This window comes from Cynocephalus volans, chromosome 3, assembly GCF_027409185.1.
Source record: "Cynocephalus volans isolate mCynVol1 chromosome 3, mCynVol1.pri, whole genome shotgun sequence".
In the NCBI taxonomy this organism is placed as follows: Eukaryota; Metazoa; Chordata; class Mammalia; order Dermoptera; family Cynocephalidae; genus Cynocephalus; species Cynocephalus volans.
Genome location: NC_084462.1, coordinates 8,934,177 through 8,954,655, shown reverse-complemented (window position 1 = coordinate 8,954,655; position 20,479 = coordinate 8,934,177). Strand labels below are relative to the sequence as shown.

Below are 20,479 nucleotides of genomic sequence, written 5' to 3'. Positions count from 1 at the left end.
TTTTAAGGTGACCGATAATGGGATCTTAACACTTGACTTGGTGTTGTCAACTCCATGCTCACCCAGTGAGCAAACCGGCTATCCCTATATGGGATCCGAACCCGTGGCCTTGGTGTAATCAGCACCACACTCTCCCGAGTGAGCCACAGGCTGGTCCCCTACAACCAACTGATCTTTGACAAAGGCAAAAAGAACACTTATTGGGGAAAAGACTACCTCTTTCATAAATGATGCTGGGAAAATTGGACATCCATATGCAGAAGAATGAAACGGGACCTGTACCATATACCAATATCAACTCAAAATGGATTAAAAACTTAAATATAAGACCTGAAACCATAAAATTACTATAGGGAGATAGAGGGGAAACACTCTGGGAAGTAGGACCAGGCAAGAACTTTATGAATAAGATCTCCAAAGCACCAGCAACAACAACAAAAGTAAACAAATGGGATTATACCAAACTAAAAAGCTTCCTCACAGCAAGGGAAACAATCAAGAGAGTGAAAAGACAACCTATGGAATGGGAGAAAACATTTGTAAGCTATACATCTGACAAGGAATTAATATACAGAATATATAAAGAACTCAAATAACTATACAATATAAACCAAATAATGTAAGTAAAAAACGGGCAATGGAGATGAATCGACATTTTCCAAAAGGAAGACATACAAATGGCCAACAGGTACATGAAACAATGCTCAGCATCACTAGTCATCAGAGAAATGCTAATCAAAACCACATCAAGATATCATCTCACCCCAGTTTGGCTGGTTATTGTTGACAAGACTGAGAATAACAAATGCTGGTGAGGATGTGAGGAAAGGGGGAACTCTTCTACACTGTTGGTGGGACTGTAAATTAGCACAGCCATTATGGAAAACAATATGGAGTTTCCTCAAACAACTACAGATAGATCTACCATACAATCCAGCAATGCCACTACTGGGTATATATCTAAAGGAATGGAAATCATCATGTCAAAGGGTTACCTGCACTCCCATGTTTATTGCAGCTCTATTTACAATACTCAAAATATGGAACCAAATTAAACATCCATTGACAGAAAATGTGGTATATATACACAACAGAATACTACTCAGCCATAAAAAAGAATGAAATTCTGCCATTTGCAGCAACATGGAGAAAATTAAATGAAATAAGCCAGACAAGGAAAGAGAGATACCACATATTCTAACTCATAACTGGGTACTAAGAAAGAAAGATACAAAGGAAAGAAAGAAAGAAAGAAAAAATATTACAACAACATATTGATTTTTCAGAAGGAGAGAACAAACCTAAGGATACTAGAGATGGGTATAGATGGAGGGAGGGGGTTTTGGGGACTGATAGTTTGGGTAAAGGGTATAAAGAAAAATTGTGTTTTTTAATGATGAATATGCTGATAGAAAAAGATTATAAAACATGTTAATTAGCTTGATTAAATCATTTCACACTGTATATATGTAGATCATAATATTCCTGTGTACCCAATAATTAAAATTTGTCAAGTAATAAAGTTAAAGCAAAACAAAACAAAACAAATAAACAGTATGGCAATGACATAAAAATAGACACAGACCAATAGAACTGAAAGGAGCCCAGAAGAAAATTTGCACGTTTACAGTCAATTGATTTTTGACAAGGCTGCAAAGAACGTAATGAAAAAAGGACAGTCTCTTTAATAAGTGGTGCTGGGAAAACTGTATATCAACATGCAGAAGAATGAAATAAAAAAAGTTAGACACTTGTCTCACACCAAATACAGGAATCAACTGAAAATGGAGTAAAGACTTAAACACAAGACCTTAACCTATAAAACTAATAGGAAACATAGGGGGAACCCTTCATGGCACTGGTCTGGACAATGAGTTTTTTTGTTATGACCCCAAAAGTACAGACAACAAAAGCAAAATAGACAAATGAGATTACATAAAACCTAATAGATTCCTGCTTTTTTCATCTGGGAATCTAATTTCCTCCATTGAGTACCCCCTCTTTAAATTCTCAGAGTGGATTCTCTTTCCATGATTTGGTCCTGACTAAGAACGCCACAATAACTCTCTGGCTCCACTGGTGTGGACCTAGTTATGGCCATCTGGACACAGGTCGGATGTGGGCTTGGCTGAAATTCTTCTACCTATGACCATGATCTCTAGATAGAGACTGTGCTGAACACCCAGGGCTGTAATATCAAGAACATCTGTAAGTCCCTGCATGTGCTGTGGTCTCAGGGTTTACGGTGATGTTGTTGTTGAAAAGTCCACTCGATGTCAGAAATACGGATCTCAACTCTTTTGAACAGTTTGAATGTTACAAATTGAAGTTGAGGATGTAAAGAGTCGTGTACCCTCCTAGGGGAACCAAAGTCTTGGCCCGGCTGAGAGCAAGGGCTTGTCGTGACCACCTGGGAGAGAAGGAGGCACAACGTTAGAGAGGAAAATGCGGAGCTGCCCCCTCCTCTCACTGTCCTCAGTTGGCTTTTCCTCCTTTACATTCTTCCAAGGTTTGTCCCCCAACCCAGAGTCCCCTGATGCCAAGAGCTACCTGGTGGGAGCCAGGGACACATCGTACCCCAACATGGACATGGCAGGTCTCCCCAGAACAACAATTTTACTTAGAATATTGATAAAATGTTGAACAAAGTTTGTATTTAAACACATTTTTAACAACAACAAAAATTATAAGTGGGAAAGTAGTGCAAGATTTACTTGATTGAAAAAATATCATAAAATATGAACCTTAATATATATATATGTTTAAACCTCTCCTATACAAGAATGTGCCACAAGGTCTAGGTGGTCTCTACCTGCTGACCAGTCCCTTCTCCTGAGGCATGGGTGGGATGTTCTGCAGACCTTATTGTCAAGGACAGGCTGGAGAATGGTGTGCGGTCCTGTCCTTGGGGACATCTGTAGGGTCCTGCATTTTGTTCCCCTCTCATTGTAGAGGTTACACTCATCTGCCCTGACCCAGCTTTGTACTTCAAAGCCTCCTTCACATGAATGTGGAGCTGGGCTTATGCCAAGGAAGCAGCTAGGTAGAGTCTCCAGGAAAAAATAAGAACCTGAGATCCACAGGGCATGTCACTCTCCTTGTATTTCCAGAAGTCTTGATCACAAGCCCTCCAGTGTCATCTGCATCTGCCCCTCACCTATTGCCCAGGGTAAGCCCCTTCATGTTTGGCCAACATAGTAACCAAGGGTAAAGTGAGGACTCACCCACTTGTGCTCAGAAAATCTGATGCAGAAAGAGTCCTGGAAGTAAAACCACTTCACAGATGTGTCCCCAGTATATCCCAAGCCCCATGTGCTCCCCCCCCAAATCCATGAGTCTCTGATTACATGCTGTGATAAAGCATAGACTTTCCACTATAACCCTCTCCTCCCTTCTCTTCCAGGACTTACCGAGGTACAGGAAGATCATTATTTGCGGGGACATGGTGCTACTTCTGTTGGACAGGAGGCAGGAGCTGAGCAAAACTGTCAAAGCCACAGGATGTGGTGCACAGGGTCCCCTCACCACACCACAGTTTGTACAGTCTACAAGGTGGCCACCACACAGGAAGAAGACCAGCTTCTTCTCAACCAGAGGAGGGTGGGTGCTGAGAGCTGACTTGAGCCACATTGCTGAACAAGCCCTGCCGTCTTAACTATCACATTTAATTCCTAAACTCTGCAATCATATAATTATTTTACCATATTTTTCTGTTTTTTATAAGTAATAACTTATTTCATAACATGTAATATTCCCTTTGCAAGCTAATATATAAATATTGTAAATGTTATGAAACCCTTTGCAGAAAAAACTCAAATGTACCTCCAATCTGTATTTTCAGGTTTAGCACTGCTTGCAAATTTTTTACTTCTACTGCCAAACAAAACCAGCTAACTTTGATTCTAATTTCTAGAGGATCATAGAACATGCAAATTCTGGCTCTTGGTGTTTTATCTGAAATCATTTCTTGGTTATGAGTCAAAACCCAGTTTTCAAAGAGAGAATGTGCTCTCTTCCCCCGCCCCCAATACAAAGAACTTACATATACACAAACAAATTTACATCAAATAAGTGTGAATTTGGATAGATTGATTTGTAGATAGATGGATAGATGAAAGAAAGATACAAATAATTAGTTTTCTAGGCTGACATAACAAATTATCACAAACTGGACGGTTTGACAACAAAAATTTATTCTCTCAGAGTTCTGGAGGTCAGAAGTCCAAAAGCAAGGTGTCGGCATATCAGGGCCAGGGCCACACTCCCTCTGGAGGCTCTAGCGGGGAACCCTTCCTTGCCTCTTCTAGTTTCTGGTGGCTGTCAACATTCTTTGTGGCTGCATCAGATAGAGAGATTGATACTTAGATCCATATAAACACAGGTAGATACGTAAGTAGGTAGGTAGGTAGACAGACAGACAAATAGATTCACAAAGCCTCCAACATTTGGTATTGTCTGACTCCAATATTTTTCATGCTCTCCAGGTAAGTTACACCAGACCAGAGATAAATTTATTAATTAAATTTAGTTGAGAATCGTTCACTGCCAAGTGATAATAAAAAATGTTTGCAATATAATTATGTATTCCACTAAGCAACTTAAAAAAAAATAGTCTGGTATTTATTTCATAAATTTTGACATACAACCTGGAAAAAAAGAAGCTAAGATTTGCAAAGAGAAAAAATGGAAATAATTTTGTTAGTCACTTTTAGGATTTTATTACACTTTGGATCAATTTTGAATGCTTTAAATACATACTATGCTTGAGTATCAATGGAAAAACGTGTTGTATCTTAATAGTTTGAACATATTACCAGTAAGTGTTCTTCTAAAATATCCCTACCTCGTGAAAACCTGAAGTAAATATTTTTACAAAAAAACCTTAAAAGGCTTGCTAGAATATTAAAATTCAGTGTAAATCAAAGTATAGGAAATGTTTTAAAAGCCTTTTTAAAAAATCTAGCTCAAAATTAGCTCTCAAAAGAGCAAAATTTGAGTGCAACTTATTACCCCCTTGGTTCAAGAAACATGGCCACTCTTTTGACAAATTTAGAAGGGGTATAGCTATTGTCATAAACCCCACACATGTAGACATGCAACCTATGCATCCAAAATATCATGGGATGGTGACGGGGCCCTGAGCTGGGAAAGAGCAGACAGAAGATTTCCTTCATTTTGTTCTGCGGTGACCTCATGATCTAGCTAGTTACTTTGCTTCTTAGAAATCCTCGCTTCCTCATCTGTAAAAGCAGGCTGTTGATTACACTCTTTCAAAAATAAAAAACATACTTCAAGCATTAAGTTGAGTATTTTGATTCATAAAGCTGAGTTCTATGGTTATTGAAAGGGAAGTTGATGCAGAGATCTCAGGATGTCAGGAAGGAGGGCCTGTTGGGAAGACACCCTGCAAAGAAATGCAAGAGGCAAGGACCCATGTGAAATGATAAGGGTTGCATTGGGTAAAAATGTGAAGAAATTGCAAATCTAGATTTTGCTTAAATGTGTGTAAAGGTGTTGTGAGTTTCCTTGTTAGTTTTTGCAGAAAAAATTAAGGTTTAATTTAACTTAATTAATTAAATTTAATGTTTTTTATATATTTGAATGAAATTTTAAAAATTGTGTGAAATGGAAATTTCCAAATTTCAGAATAACAAAGTGAGTGGGATGATGCAAACCATTTCCTTAGTAAGCAACTCTAAAGCTGGTAAAAAAGTGCTCTGCAACAACCACTTCAGGAATCCCGGGGCACACACACGCTGAGAAGCACTTACTTATGAACGACTAGATGTGAGTAATGAGAGCACATCCACGGCGTGGTTGCTGGGAGCTCTGATGGAGTGACGTTTCACCCTGTTCTCACAGAGTGAGTTTTCTGCCCTGGTCAAAGGAGGCGCCCTTCAACTGCAGCATTGTCAGTCAACGTGGAGATGTTGGGAGCCAGGGAGCTGTTCGGAGTTTGGAGCCAGGCACATGGCTGGTTCGGATTCATGACCAAAATCCTTCACACAATGTGGAGTCTGGAATTTGACCACAACAGGTTGATGCCCAGTTTTCTTAACTTAAAAAGCCTGGGTTACTGTCCATGTCTTAGAGGTGCAGTGAGGATCCACAAGAAGGTTTGGGGAAGTGGGAGCTCAGGAAGTTTGATGATGTGCTTGGCCCTCCTTTGTCCACACCCCCAGCTCAGACTCTCCTGAGAGATGCTTGCTCACCCCATTTCTGCAGGTGACTGTGGCCAGGAAGGAGTTTGGGGAGGAATCAATGATCCCATACTGCCTATCTTTGCAAATACACCTCACATTAAGTTACATTTAGAACTAGGTGTATGTGTTGTTCATTAAATGCAGTCACAAATCTGCTAAAAAAATGTCTTCCAATCAGTTTGTAGCCTCTGGAAACCATGGCCCAGGTGTCAAGGTACTGACTCTGAGATCTTAGGATGTCCCTGGATATCAGGGACAGGTCTGAGGTGAGGGGAGAGCAGAGGGACCATGGTCCTGTGTAGGTTATCCCCATCTATCATAAGAACAGCCTGTACCCTAACAGACTTCAGGGTGTCACCTGCTTTAGAGCCAGCCTGAGGTGGGACCAGGGTGTCCAGTCTCTTCCCTCCAATGGACATCATTTTGTCCGGGCAGTGTGGAGGGTGCACTCGAGGGCCCTGGCACTGCCCCAGACTGTGGCGTCTGGATCTGGGCAGAAAAGGGATGACAGGGTCTCCCAGAACTGTGAGATGCTCCTGCCTCATTTTCAAAGAACCCTTGACTCAGTATGTATTTATCAACACAGTGAGATGGATGGAAACCAGGAATCTCCCATGACCATCTGCTGTGTTGTATCCAAACACAGCTGCACAATCACAAACAAACACAAACAAAACCACACAAACATAGTCACATATATACACAGAATTTGAAACACATGCACAGGAACAAATCACACGAACACACAGACATAAAATGCACAAACATGCATACATATACACATCGAAACAAACACGTGCAAAGAGTCAAAGACACAGATACAAACACACACACACACACACACACACACACACACACACACACTTCCACCTACATACATGAAAAGCTCTCTGTGCAGAATCTGGGTCCCTGACTGAATCCACTGGGCTGCTCTCCTGCAATCAGGATGTCCAGGGGGTCATTGGGGGCTGACCACTCAGAGGAGAGGTTGTATGCACTGTAGCAGCTCTATTGGCCCCTGTGGGAGCTGCTCTCAGGGCGCAGGAGGAAGTTGGCCTGAGAGAGCCAAGCCTGGGTCTGTGGGCCTGGGCTCTGGGGGAGGTCACGTTCCTACTTCTTGGACAGAGCAAATCTGTCGTAGCCAAATCAGAGTGACTCTGGAGGGTCACTCTCTCCAGATGCCAGGATAGGGCCCTGCTGGGTCACGAGGGAGGGCTTTCTAGACATACCTGGAGGGAAAGAAAAGCCGGGGGGTCCTGAATGAAGGGAGAGTCATAATGAGGTCTCATATCAGTGGTGAGAGGACACAGAACAGAGAGGTTCCATCTGTGGCTGCCCTAGAAAGATCCTCTTGCCTCACTGGGATCAGCCCCGGAGCTGACAGGAGCTTGGTGATGTGAAAGACCTGCACATTCAACCTGGTGGGGTTGGTATTGGCTGCTCCTCAGAGTAGGAAATGCTTTGTGTGTCCTTATGGCAGGGGAGTGCTTGGATGCACCATGCCCGTGGTCACCCCTGTCCTAGTCTGTATCCCCACACACCCCAGACTGGACCAAGCAGAGAGACCCCAGCAGAGGAATCCACAGACTACAGAGCAGCATGATCTGACCCACAGGAGATGCAGGAGCTGTACCTGAAACGTGATTCAAATGAAGCGTGCCCACCCCATGTCCACAACCAAGAAAGAAAATAAGAGACTCATCAGCATATGGATGCAATAATTACGAAAGTTATAAATGTGGATCATTTAATCTTTTTTTTTAATTTTTGACTGGTAAGGGGATCGCAACCCTTGGCATGATGTTGTCTGCACCACGCTCGGCCAGTGAGCGCACTGGCCATCCCCATACAGGATCCGAACCTGCGGCCTCAGCGCTATCAGTGCTGCACTCTCCTGAGTGAACCACGGGGCCAGCCCATGTAATCATTTTTTTGTAGGAGAAAACATACAGAGGTAAAACAGTTTTATGAATACAATTTGGTTGATCCACTTTTCCACCAGATAAACGTTGAAGCCACACTGAAGTACAATAAAATTGTAGGAGCACAGAATACGTAAACTGTCTTTTCAGCTCCCATTTATCATTTATGTAAAACCACTTCTTTTAAAGAATAATGACCCTCACTGTTATTTTTGAGTGTTTATGTTGTGGAAGCGAAATTAAATTTATCTCTTGCTTATGCAGTTTTTCTTAGCATCAGTTGACTCTGCAGAGTAACCATCCTTCCTGCAGTAGTACAGGGAGGAGAAGGGCTTTGGTCTTTTATTCACACCTTTCTTATCACAACAGGATTCCTCTAGGACCACCCTAGCTATGGAGTATACACTGGTGAGTGTGGGGCCATCATATAAACAGCCAGGCTAGGAGTGTGTCTGTGAGTGATTCGGTCTCACACCCAATGACCAGCACTGGCCATTTACCCCATCAGCTCAGACAGTGAAGGAAGTTTAAACCTCCGTTTGGCCCAGGAAGACATAGTAACTATTTTGGGGGGTCGCATTAGAGGATCTCTGAAGTCTGCACCGTGATCCTCTCTGGAGGGGTTGGCTATCCTGATCATTCACCAGACATGGGTTTCCAGTGACTCCTACAGTCTCTCTGGATGGGCACTTGGGTGCTGGACATTAATTACACTCCACCCCTGCTTCAAGACTCTTACGGTGCAGACATGATAGGCCAGTGGAGAACAGCCACTCAAAACTCAGCATATGAAAGTTGTAGAACAGACACTGTGAGGTGAATAGGCTCACCTGACTCAGACTATGAGATCAAGATGTTTGCATGTAAGTGGATGTTTACACTGAGATGCTCAAGAAATTCGGTACATTGCCAGGTGAAGGAGCTGCATCTGCTAATCCTAAGAACTAAGCAACAGCTTGTTGTGTGTAGCGGTTTGTGGGTTGTTCTGTGTAGATGCTGATTCTAGTAGGAAGAAAATAAATAAGGGGTAAGATGAAGATGTCAGCAGAAACCAACTTCCAGAGCATATTTTGTGCTAAAATACATTTGTGCATTCTCTCCAGAACACAATGGGGACCAAGAAAATGTGAAAAACAGACAAAAAAAATACATTCCCAGAGTCTGGGTAATAATCACGCTAAAGCAGAAATTAGTATGAGGATAAGAGGTGATAAGACATTCTGGGAGAGGAGAAGAGGATTCTGCTTGCTACTCTCATTTGATTAGATAAAGCCAGCTTGCAACAGATGTTAAATATTATCGTTACCTACAGGTCTCTTTCTTCAGACTGAGCTCCATGAGAAAATGGACTCTGTATCTTCAAATCTGCATCTTCAATCTAGAACAGTGAGAACTCTCTGCCGCAGTAGAAATGCTTTGTATCTGGGCTGTTCTCTAAGGCGGCAACAGCACATGTGGCTTCTGAGCACTTGAACTGTGGCTCCCGTGGCTAAGGAACTGAATTGTAAACTTTATCTAACTCAATCTATTCAAATTTTAATTTAAATAACAACATATGACTAAAGGTTACCATATTAGACATCTCAGACAGACTATATCTCACTTTCTAAACTTTTATTGAATAATTTCAGTAATAAAAGATGCCCCAAATCAAAAGACATTATATCTCTCAGGATGATAAACATCGATGGTCCCCAACAGGGAATTCTCTCTGTGGGTGAGAGGTCAGGAGGGGCTTCTGATAAATGGATAAGGGTGAGGGGCTGATGCAACTCTCATCTCCTCAAGCTGCCTCTGGCCTCTCCTTCCCCTGGGTTTGTCCTGACCCCTTTCTTCTTTCACCTGGATCACAGAATCCCAAAGTAACCTCCATACAGGAGGTGAAGGAGGGTTTGCAGGTGCCCTGTCTGTCATCCTACACCCTGACGGCCCCTGTCATATTCAGACTGTCTTTTCCTCTCTGTGCTTCTTACAGCTTCTTTTTTTCAGATTTCCTAAGATCCCTGAATCACCAGCAGAAAGAACCACAGATACAGCTCTGTGACTTAGTGTGTCTCAAAGCATGTGGCAGGAAAGGGCTTCCTCACCTGTGACAGAAAGGTGCAGTGGGTCACTTGGGGCTGACCACGTGTAGGGAGAGCCACTGAAAGAGGCATAGCATCTGTAGGTCCCACTATGGGCTGGGGCTGCAGGGCCCAGAGGGAAGGTGGCCTGGGATGTGCCATTGTGGCTCTGCACTGCGGGGAGCCGGCGTTCAAGGGCCTTCCCCTCCCAATATAGATGGTAGAAGTCAAATGAGCTCTGAGAGCTGCAGAACAATGTCCTGTTCTCTCCTGACCTCACCACAGGCCATGGCTGGGCTGAGAGAGAAGGCTTCTTGTATAGACCTGGAAGAAAAAAGAGGCTGTTTAGTTAAAGAGTCGCTTCCTTAACACAGTGTCCTTCACACCGATCTGAGAATTCATTCTCCCTGCTGCCATGACTTACCTTTCTCTCTCTCTCACTCTCGCTCTCGCTCTCTCCTCGTGTCTCTTTTTCACCTTCTGTTTTCTTTATCTCTTGCTTTCTGTCTCTTAATTGTCTGACCTCAACCTAACTCCCCCAGATATTTTTCCCCTTACTGTATATTTTAGTCTTTCTTTCTCCTTGGATTAGTTGGCTTGATCTTTCTGTCTTTCTTTTTTTTTTTTTTGAGTCTCTCACTTTGTCTTGCCCCATCTTTATGCTTATCTATCTGTCATCTGTCATCTTCTATCTACCTATCATCTGTCTATCAATCTGTCTGTCTGTCTGTCTGTCTGTCTGTCTGTCTGTCTATCATCTCTGTCTTAGAGTCTTTCTCTGCTTCTCTGTCTCTCTCATTCTCCTTTGGAATTTCTGCCATCCATCACCATATCTCCACTTTTCTCTATCTTTGTGTCCCACCCCCAGCTCTTTGATTTTTTAGGGCTGTTCTCAGCTGCCTTCTATCATTCTCACCACTTCTCAGCCCTCTCTTCTTTCTCCTTGTGTGTCTCTGAGTCTCCAAATCTCCCTTCGTTGTCTCAAACTGCGTGCGTGTGTGTGTTTCTATGTCTCTGCTTTCCAGTGTCTCCACTTTCCCTCCAATTGGGTTTTTCTGTGGATTTTTGTCCTCAGTTATCCTATAACACATGGGTTAACTTTGAAACACAGGCCTGGGAAACCAGTTTGGGAACCCAGAGAACACACAGCTTAGAAGAACTGGTGTTCAACTCTTTTACCCAGGACCACGATATTCTGGGATGAATTCAGAAGGAAGAGATGTCAGAATAAACAAAGCATTTGTGGGGGCCAATGGGCTGAGGCCACAAGATCCAACTCACGTCAGAGAAGAGAGTATAGGGGAAACATGGAAACCAAACTTTTAAGCTATCTTGGGTCTCTGAACATGTGAGGATAGAAAGGCACCCTCCCTCTGATTACAGGTATAACTGTTGGGATTTATCCCTTTGCTCTTTATCTCATTTCTGGTTGCACTGTCTCTGCCTGTGTATCTGTCCTCTGTGTTATGACAAGTGGACTATACTTTGTCTTCTCTTTCTTAGACTCTTGTGGGGTAGCACTCTCCAAGTCTGTCTCTCTCCATAAGATCCACTCACTCATCTTCCCCATGGGGATTCCAAGTCCTAGAACATTCTGTAGTCTGGATTACAGAATGGATGAGGGGCAGGTCTGGACACTCACCTGTGATCACGATGTCCAGGAAGTCACTAGGAGCTGACCACTCATAGGGGGAGTGACTGAGAAAACCGTAGCATCTGTAGGTCCCTGCATGGGTAGATGTTACAGGAGCCAGGAAGAAGTGGGCCCGGGAGCCCCCATCATGGGGCTCTCCAGCAATGACTAAGGGGTCCTCGGTTACCCCAACCCTTCTTTGTAGAATCAGAGCGAAGCTGTCAAACATGAACTCTGAGCAACATATCAGGGTAAGATTTTCTCCTGATTTCACCACAGGACCAGGTTGGATCAAGAGGGAAGGTTTTCTGTGGACTCCTAGGAGCAAAGGCATGGTGAGTTTAGAAGGAGTCACCCTTTCTCAGTCCATTCTATGGAACCTGGAATGAGGGAGGGCCTCTTACCCCATGTCTGTCTTTCTCCTTCCTCTCTGTGTCTCCATGTCCTTTTCTGTGTCCACATCCCCCCCTTTCTCTCTTTTCTCTGTTTCTCTGTCTCTAGTAACACCGTATTTCATTCCCACTGGGAGGGTTTTAGCACCTTTGTCTGTAGTATGTTTCCCACAGACCTCACATGCTTTTATGGTGGAGATGGGAGAGCAGCCACTACACACTTCACTTCCAGTTTCCCTGTCAGCACGGTTAATGCTTTTTGATAAATTGGAATTCCTGGAAGGATGTAAGAAATAAAGAGTAAAGCATGTGGCAAGGTAATCCGCAATGTCTATTCAACGTGTTTCAGGTGCAGACAGGAGGCGGGGCATCTTCTGCTGTGTTTGGGTCTTCTCCATGCTTCCAGGGAATTGGTCTGAGTCTGGCTCCAGGAGCACTGACCTCTCCCTACGTTACTCCAGCCTGGTGGTAGCATCAGCATCCTGCCTGTACTGATTTCTGGTGTCTTCCCTTTCCCTTGTTGGGCTTCTTATTTTGTTCTTGACTTGGGTCCCTGTATAGGTTTCCATTTGCTGCCGTAACCAATACCACAAACATGGTGACAGAAGAGAACACAAATGTACTATCTTACAGTTCTAGACGTCAGGAATCTGAAATAGTCTCACTAGTAAAAATCAAGGGACCTGCAGGGCTGTGTTCTTTCTGGAGACTCTAGGGGAGAAGCCTTTCCTTTGACTTTTACAGCCTCTAGAGGCCACCTGCATTCCTTGGCCTGTGGCCCTTCCTCCATCTTCAAGGCAGCAATGGCAGGTGGAGTCTCAATCCTGCCACATTACCATGACCCTCATGCTCCTGATTTCTTCTTTTTCTTCTCTGGACCCTGGTAACTACATCGAGTCCAGCTGGACAATCCAGGACAGTCCCCATTTCCAGGTCAACTGATTAACAACCTTAATTTCCTCTCCAACCTTAATTGCCCTTGGAATGTACCAGAACATATTCATAGATTTGGTGTGTTTTGGTGTACACATCATTGGGAACACTTATTCTCCCTACCATATACTCAGTTCCCTGTATTAAATTCTCCTTTATTTAAGATACTTGGACAGGTTCTTTTGTTTGATTGGACCCTGACTGACACTCCTACTAGAAAACTCTGAAATTGGAAAAGCTGGGACAATAAACGTCCATTCTGGACAGGAGCTGTCTTACCTGTGACCATGATCTTCAGGGGGTTGCTGGCTGCTGATCTCTTTGGGGAGTGAAAATAAGGCCTGAAACATCTGTAGGTCCCCGCATGTGCTGTGGTCACAGAGTTCATGGTAAAATTGTTTTTGAACATTCTGTCCTGAAGCTCAGGGACATGGGCCCCATCGTCCTTGTACAGTTTGAATATGTCATACCCAAGATGAGAGTTACACCAAAGAGTGACTTGTCCTCCTTGAGGAACCACAGGGCTTGGCCAAGCAGACAGAAAGAGCTTGTCATAATCTCCTAGAGGAGAAGAGGCAGTCTTAGAGAGAAAAATGTGAATCACCCTCTCCCAATCTGTGCACATTATCTCCTCTCTCTTCTATGTTTCTTAGGCTCCTTTTCAAACAGGGGTTGCCCAGAGGTACATGAAGGCACCTCTGCCACATGGACATGACAAATCTTTCTACAAAATGTCGTGGCTGAGACATTTTTGCAAGTACTGAACAAATGACTCTTCCTAGATTCAGAATACAAAATGTGTTATATAAAACATCACAGAGTTGACAGATTAAAGTGGGCAAGTTCTGTGTGAATGAAAGAATGTCACCTAACATGTGGTACGTATTAAACAATTAAAGCTGCATCAGAATATTCTGAAATTTCAGCTCTCCACCTTTTCTGATAGAAAAATAGGTACCATACTCTGCAGCTCTTTTGGTCAGGAAAGGGCTGGAGAATGTTAGTTACCATCCTGTTCTCAGAGAAGCCCCCATTTCTGAGCACTGCTTCCTTTCTTACTCTACAAATGACATCACTTCCTCTCCACACAGCCCAGCTCTGAGTGCCACAGTTTCCTTTAGGTTCCCTTAGAGCTTGGCTCAGCTAAGAGGAGAGTGGCTAGGTAGGGTTTCTCGGACAGAATTAATGCACATGTTCCCAGGACCTCCACTTTCTAGTTCACAAGACATTCACCCACAGGCTTCTAACAGTCAGTGCATCAGTCCAACCTTCTATGCCACCTGACCTGCTGTTACAGGAAAATTCTCTTATTTTGGGTAGATGGCAACCCAAGGTTTAGGCAAAAGACTTACCCGCTTGTATGCAGATGATCTGGACCATGAAGAACCCTGGAAAGAAAGATCCAGGATGAACGATCCATCTCCACACAAAAGCTGACCTTCTCCTCTGGCTCTCACCTGGCCTATGATCCTGGGCAGCCAGGCCTGAGCTCAAGAAAAGATAAGCTCAAATATCAATGCCCACCTGCCTTCAGGGAAGCATGGCATTCTGCTATGGAGAGACCCAGCCCCTGAGGCCAATACTTCCACCCTAGTGCTGACTTCATTTATTTCCTTCCAGGACTCACCAAGACACAGCAAGCTGATGAATGTGGGTGACATGGTGTTGCTTCTGCTGACAGAGAGCAGAGATCCTGCAAAATTGAGCAGTGCACAGGATGTCATGAGTGGGCCCAGCTTCCATAGTTTACAAGTTGACAATAACATGGAATGGTGACAAAGGTAAACTCCCCTTATCTTCCATGAGGCTGGGGATGGAGGCCCAGCCAAGGAAGAATATGGGTCCTAGAATTTGTTCAGACTAGATTGCTTCTTCAAACCATTTAGTATGGTCTGACTTGAAACACATCTTGTACCTATCCCTCGTATTGAGAATGATTGGTTCCTGTATTCACATGAATGACTTTTGAGGAGAACACACCTGAGGTCCTAGGCAGGAGCTAAGGGCAGCCCCCTCCTCCCAGAAACAGGCAAGAAGCAGATCATACTTGTGGTCCTAGACAGGAGCCAAGAGCAGCATCCCCCACCTGGGAGTCGGCAAGGAGCACGTCAAAAACACCACTGATGTGTGGTTGGCCCATCACAGCCTCTGTCACAGCCATGGCTGCTGCAACAGTCACTTGATGCCACAGCAGTGGCCACAGCCACCATGCAGGCTGCCTGCCAGACACTAGACTGCATTGACTCAAGGAGAGTTCCCAGATGAAACTGGAAAAAAAGAGGATGTCTCTCTGCTCAAAGCCCACTCTAGATTAACAGAAGAAGTGACTGCTCTACCAGATGACCAAGCATCAACATAGAGATACTAGAAATATGGAAATGCAAGAAAATAGGACACTACCAAAAGAATGCAGTAATTGCAGGAAACCCTTGAAATCACTGAAAAGGAATTCCAAGAAACAATCTTAAGGAAACTCACTGAGATATACAAAGACTTATGCAGACAATATAATCAAATGAGAAAAAAAAATCCAGGATATGAAGGAGGAAATCTACAAAGAGATTAATACCTTGTAAAAGCAAGTAGCAATGTAGCAGAACTCATGGAAATGAAAGATTCGCTCGATGAAATATAAAACACAACTGACAGCTTAATCAGCAGGCTAGAATAAGCAGAAGAAGCAATTTCTGATCTTAAAGATAGTCTTTTGGAAAGAACCCAGGCATACCAAAAAGAAAAAAAAAAGAGGAAAAAAGAATTTTAAAAAATGAAAATCTAAGAGAGCTAACAGACAACCTGAAACATACAAACATCTGAATCATGGGTGTTCCAAAAATGGAGGAGAAAAAAAAAAAAAAAGCATTGAAAATACATTCAATGAAGCAATAATTGAAAATTTCCCAGCATGGGAAGACACTTGAACCTTCAGATCCAGGAGGCTCAAAGATCCAAACAGATTCAACCCCAAAAGTTCCTCTCCAAAACACTTCATAGTCAAACTGGCAAAGCTCAAAGACAAAGAGAGAATCTTCAAAGAAGCAAGAGAAAAGCGTCAGGTCACCTATAAGGGAGCCCCTATCAGACAAACAGCAGGCTTCTCAACAGAAACTCTACGGGCCAGAAGAAAATGGGATGATGTATTCAAAATACTAAAAATAGAAAAAGTACCAGCCAAGAATACTATAGTAGGCAAGGCTCTCCTTCAGAAATGAGGGAAAAATAGTGTGTTTTCCAGACAAACAAAAATGGTGGGAGTTCACCACCACACAACCAGCCCTGCAAGATATCCTCAAGGAATTCCTACACCTGGAATCCAAAAAACAACAGTCACTACCACGAATACACAAGAACAAAACCCACTGGCAGAACAAAAGTGCAAATGAGAAAGAGAAAGAAACTAAATCTTAACACCACAAAAAACCATAATGGCAATGTAACAGTGCCCCTGCTTTATTTCTGATTTCAGTAATTTCAGTCTTCTCTCTTTTTTTCTTGGTCAATCTAGATAGAAGTTTGCACATTTTGTTGGTTTTTTTAAAGAATCAACTTTTGCTATTGTTGATTTTCTCTGTTTTTTAACTCCCTGTTTCATATGTTTCTGTTGTAATCTTTGTTATTTCCTACTTATATTTGCTTTAGGTTTAGTTTGCTCTTCTTTTTCTATTTTCTTAAGGTAAAAATTTACTTTACTGGTTTGAGATTTTTCTTACTTTTAATACAGGTGTTTAAAAGTATAAATTTTCCTCTAAGCACTGCAAGAGCCCTTCATCCGATAAATTCTGATATGTTGCTCTTCTATTTTTATCTCAAAGTACTCTAATTTCCTTGTGATTTCTCTTTTTATCCATTGTTTATGTAAGACAGTGTTGTTGAATTTCCACACATTTGTGAGTTTTCTAAATATCCTTCTGTCATTGTGGTCAGAGAATATATTTTCTATGATCTTAGTCTCTTTAAATGTATTGAGACTTGTTTTGTGGCACACACACACACACACACACACACACACACACAAAGAACTGAAAAGGAGTTGAAAAGGGGGAAAAAAACCTGTGGCATTTTCATTACTGTTCAGTTTCAAGAATTTTCTAATTCTGTTTTCCTGTTTGGCCCAGGAGTGTGTAGAAGCACATCTATTATAAAAGTTTTCATAAAATTGATTTCTCCCTTAATTATATTAATACAGAACTTATGTTCTGTATTCTTTGGTTGTTGTTCAAACTTGCTTTATACTTTTTAGTGCAACCCATTTTTTAATGTTGTGTGTATCCTTGCAAATAATGTGCACTTTAAAACTGATATCTTGTATGTTTAGTGCTATCCAAAAAAAAAAAAAAAATAGAGTTCTGACACATATTTTTTTGTTTTTTTCTGAGCTTGAAACTCTTCTTCATGTGTAATACATGACATATTCAATAGGTATTAGTGATATTACAGAACAATCATAACATATAAATCAAAATGATTTTCCATGTTAGGATATCTAACATTGAATCAGTACCAGTTAAAATTATTTAATTTCCCAGTAGAAGCATTATGCAGTTATTTAGTATCATAGCATTCCTCTTTATTAGCAAAAACAAAACAATCAAATTTAAAATTTTGTAGTATTATCTGATATTTTTCTATGACCCAAGATTCCAAACTCATGTTTCTTTCTCTCTCTCTGTCTGTCTCTCTCATTTTAGATTATACATAAATATCCACTAACATAATTCTGTAGGAAATCAAGTTGTCCACCTCCAATTTTGAATGTCAGAAGGAAAGTCCAGACTATTTGAAGAAAAAACCAAACTGATAACATTTACTAACCTGAATACCAGACCTGGTTTGGAGACAATAAGGTAACAGCTGGCCAATGCAGTACAGGTAAAACATAAAACATAATTTGGTGATGCCCCATCCCAGGTGAATTCTTTGAAAGTGACCCCGATTGAGAAGATTGCTTCACTCCAGAAAGTAGGAGTGGAGTGGCTGCTTCTGTTGTCCTAAAAAGTTAGGAACTATTTGGACATTCATGTTTCTCTGGTTCACCCATCCACATATTCCACCCTGTGCAGTAGGGTTTTACATATTTTCTAATATGACACTAATTTTAACATAGAAATATTTAGCTTTTTAATGGTATGTCTTAAGTTATTTTGCTGCATTTGGGAGAATTGAAAGAAGAATATGCACCAGTAATTAACATATACTTTTGTCTGACTAACGTGTATGAGTGGAAGGGAAAAGTTGGAAATCTTGCTGATTAAGTGAAATTTCTATTTAAATTCCAATGGCATTTTTTATAAAAATAGAAAGAACAATTGTAAAATTCATATGAAACTGCAAACTACCCTGAATAGCCAAAGCCATTTTGAGCAAAACACAAACAAACAAAAACCAATTATGAGGATCACACTATCTCATCTCAAAATCTACTACAGAGCTATTATAATCAACACACGTTAATTAGTTTGATTCATTCAACACATTTTATATCACATTATATATCACAGCACTACTGCGTTCCATAATTATGCACTAGTATAATCTGTCAAAAAAAATTAAAATTAAAATGATAAACCAAAAAAATGTCACGCTGCTGGCATGAAAACAGACACATAGAGAAACGGAACAGAATAAAGAGCCTAGACATAAATTCACTCATTTACAGTCAACTGATTTCTGACAAAGCTGCCACTAGCACATAATGGAAAAAGGACAAAGGAAAGTCTTTTCAGTAAATGGTCCTGGAAAGTCTGGATTTCCTCTTGTACATTAGTCAGGGTTCTGCAGAGAGACAGAACCAGTAAGATGTGTTTATAATAAGGGGATTTACTAGGGGAATTGTCTTACCCGATTGTGAAGGCTGAGGAGTCGCAGGATAGGCCATCTGCAAACTGGATGCTGGTGTCAGTCTGAAGGCCTTAGAATGAGGGAAGCTGATGGAGCCGTCGGTGTAAGTCCTGGCACCCACAAGCTGAAGAGTCTTGAGCTCTAATATCCACGTACAGGCGAGCAGAGTGTATTCCTGCTCGACAAAGAGAGAGAGAGTCGCACTTTTCCTCCATTTTTGCCTTCTCTGGGTCCCCAGCAAATGGGATGGTTCCCGTCCGTATTGAGGGCGGATCTTTCCCACCCAGTCCACTCAGGCTGTCATGCTAATCTCTTCTGGAAACACCCTCATGGACACACCTAAAAAGATAGCTTTATCAGGTTTGTCAGTATTCCTTAATCTAATTAAAATGCATCTAGAATTAACCATCACAACAAGCAAAAGAATAAAATGAAACTAGAACTTCACCTCACACTATATAAAAAATCAAGTGAGAAAGAATTAAAGACATAAATGAAAGACTTGAAACTACAAAACCATTAGAAGAAAGCACAGAGGAAGAGATATATGACATTCATCTGGGCAATGATTTTATGGCTATAAACCTGAAAACATAGACAAAAAAAACCCCAAAATAGACAAATGGGGTTACATCATAAAGGTTACCGGCTTTCCCTTTCTTCCTTCACATGAGCAAAGTATTCCCCGTCTTTAAAATCTCAGAGCGTGTTATTCTTCTTTCACTGGGTCCTGATGAGGAATCCTATGATAACTCTCCGCTTCCACTGTGTGTGGACTCTGGGTAGGACTGTCTGGACACAGAGTGGGCGTGGGCTGGGCTGCACTTCTCGTACCTGTGACCACAATCTCCAGGGGGTCGCTCTGCCTTGACCAGAGAGCCAGGTTGTAGGCGTAAGATACAAAACATCTGTAGGTCCCTGCATGGACTGTGGTCCCAGCATTCATGGTGAAGCTGTTGTTGAAAAGACCACTCTAGAGCTCTGGGACATGGACTTCCCTTCTTGTGGATAATTTGAATTTGACGAACTGAAGACGGGAGTGACAGTGCAGTCAAGGTTTGTCATTCAAACCAGAGTCTCTGATGCTCAGGACTACCTGGTGGTAGGCAAGGAACAGAGCCCACCCCAGCATGGACATGACAGATCTCCTAGAGCAGCAATTTCACTTAGAGTGTTGATAAAACATTGAACAAAGTTCCTCTTAAATTTTTTTAATAATCATAATATACTTATAGGGTAGAAGGGTGAAATCTATCTGATTCAAGCAATATATGACAACATAGGAAGTTTACTTAAAATAATTCTTCTGTACAAAAATGTGCCACCAGGTACCTGAGGCCGCTGCCAGCAGACCGGTCCCTCCTCAGACTCTGGTAGCAGGAAGGCCCTTTAGCTGAGTGTTGTGGACAGACAGGAAGATCTGGGTTTGTTCCTGGCCTTCAGACGGTTTCATGTGGCCCACCATTGGACCCTTCCCTCTTTACTGATGTCATTC

The 20,479-nt window shown here is 42.1% G+C and overlaps 1 protein-coding gene across 1 annotated transcript; it reads right to left on the bottom strand.

The window, feature by feature from the left end:
- Window positions 1–2,233: 2,233 nt before the first annotated feature.
- On the bottom strand, window positions 2,234–19,930 carry LOC134372393 (putative killer cell immunoglobulin-like receptor like protein KIR3DP1). The gene is given in 9 exon segments (XM_063089911.1): window positions 2,234–2,410; window positions 6,539–6,692; window positions 7,078–7,288; window positions 10,213–10,512; window positions 11,831–12,139; window positions 13,426–13,707; window positions 14,499–14,630; window positions 14,774–14,839; window positions 19,819–19,930. Coding segments are annotated over 9 exon segments (1,743 nt in total).
- Window positions 19,931–20,479: the final 549 nt, after the last annotated feature.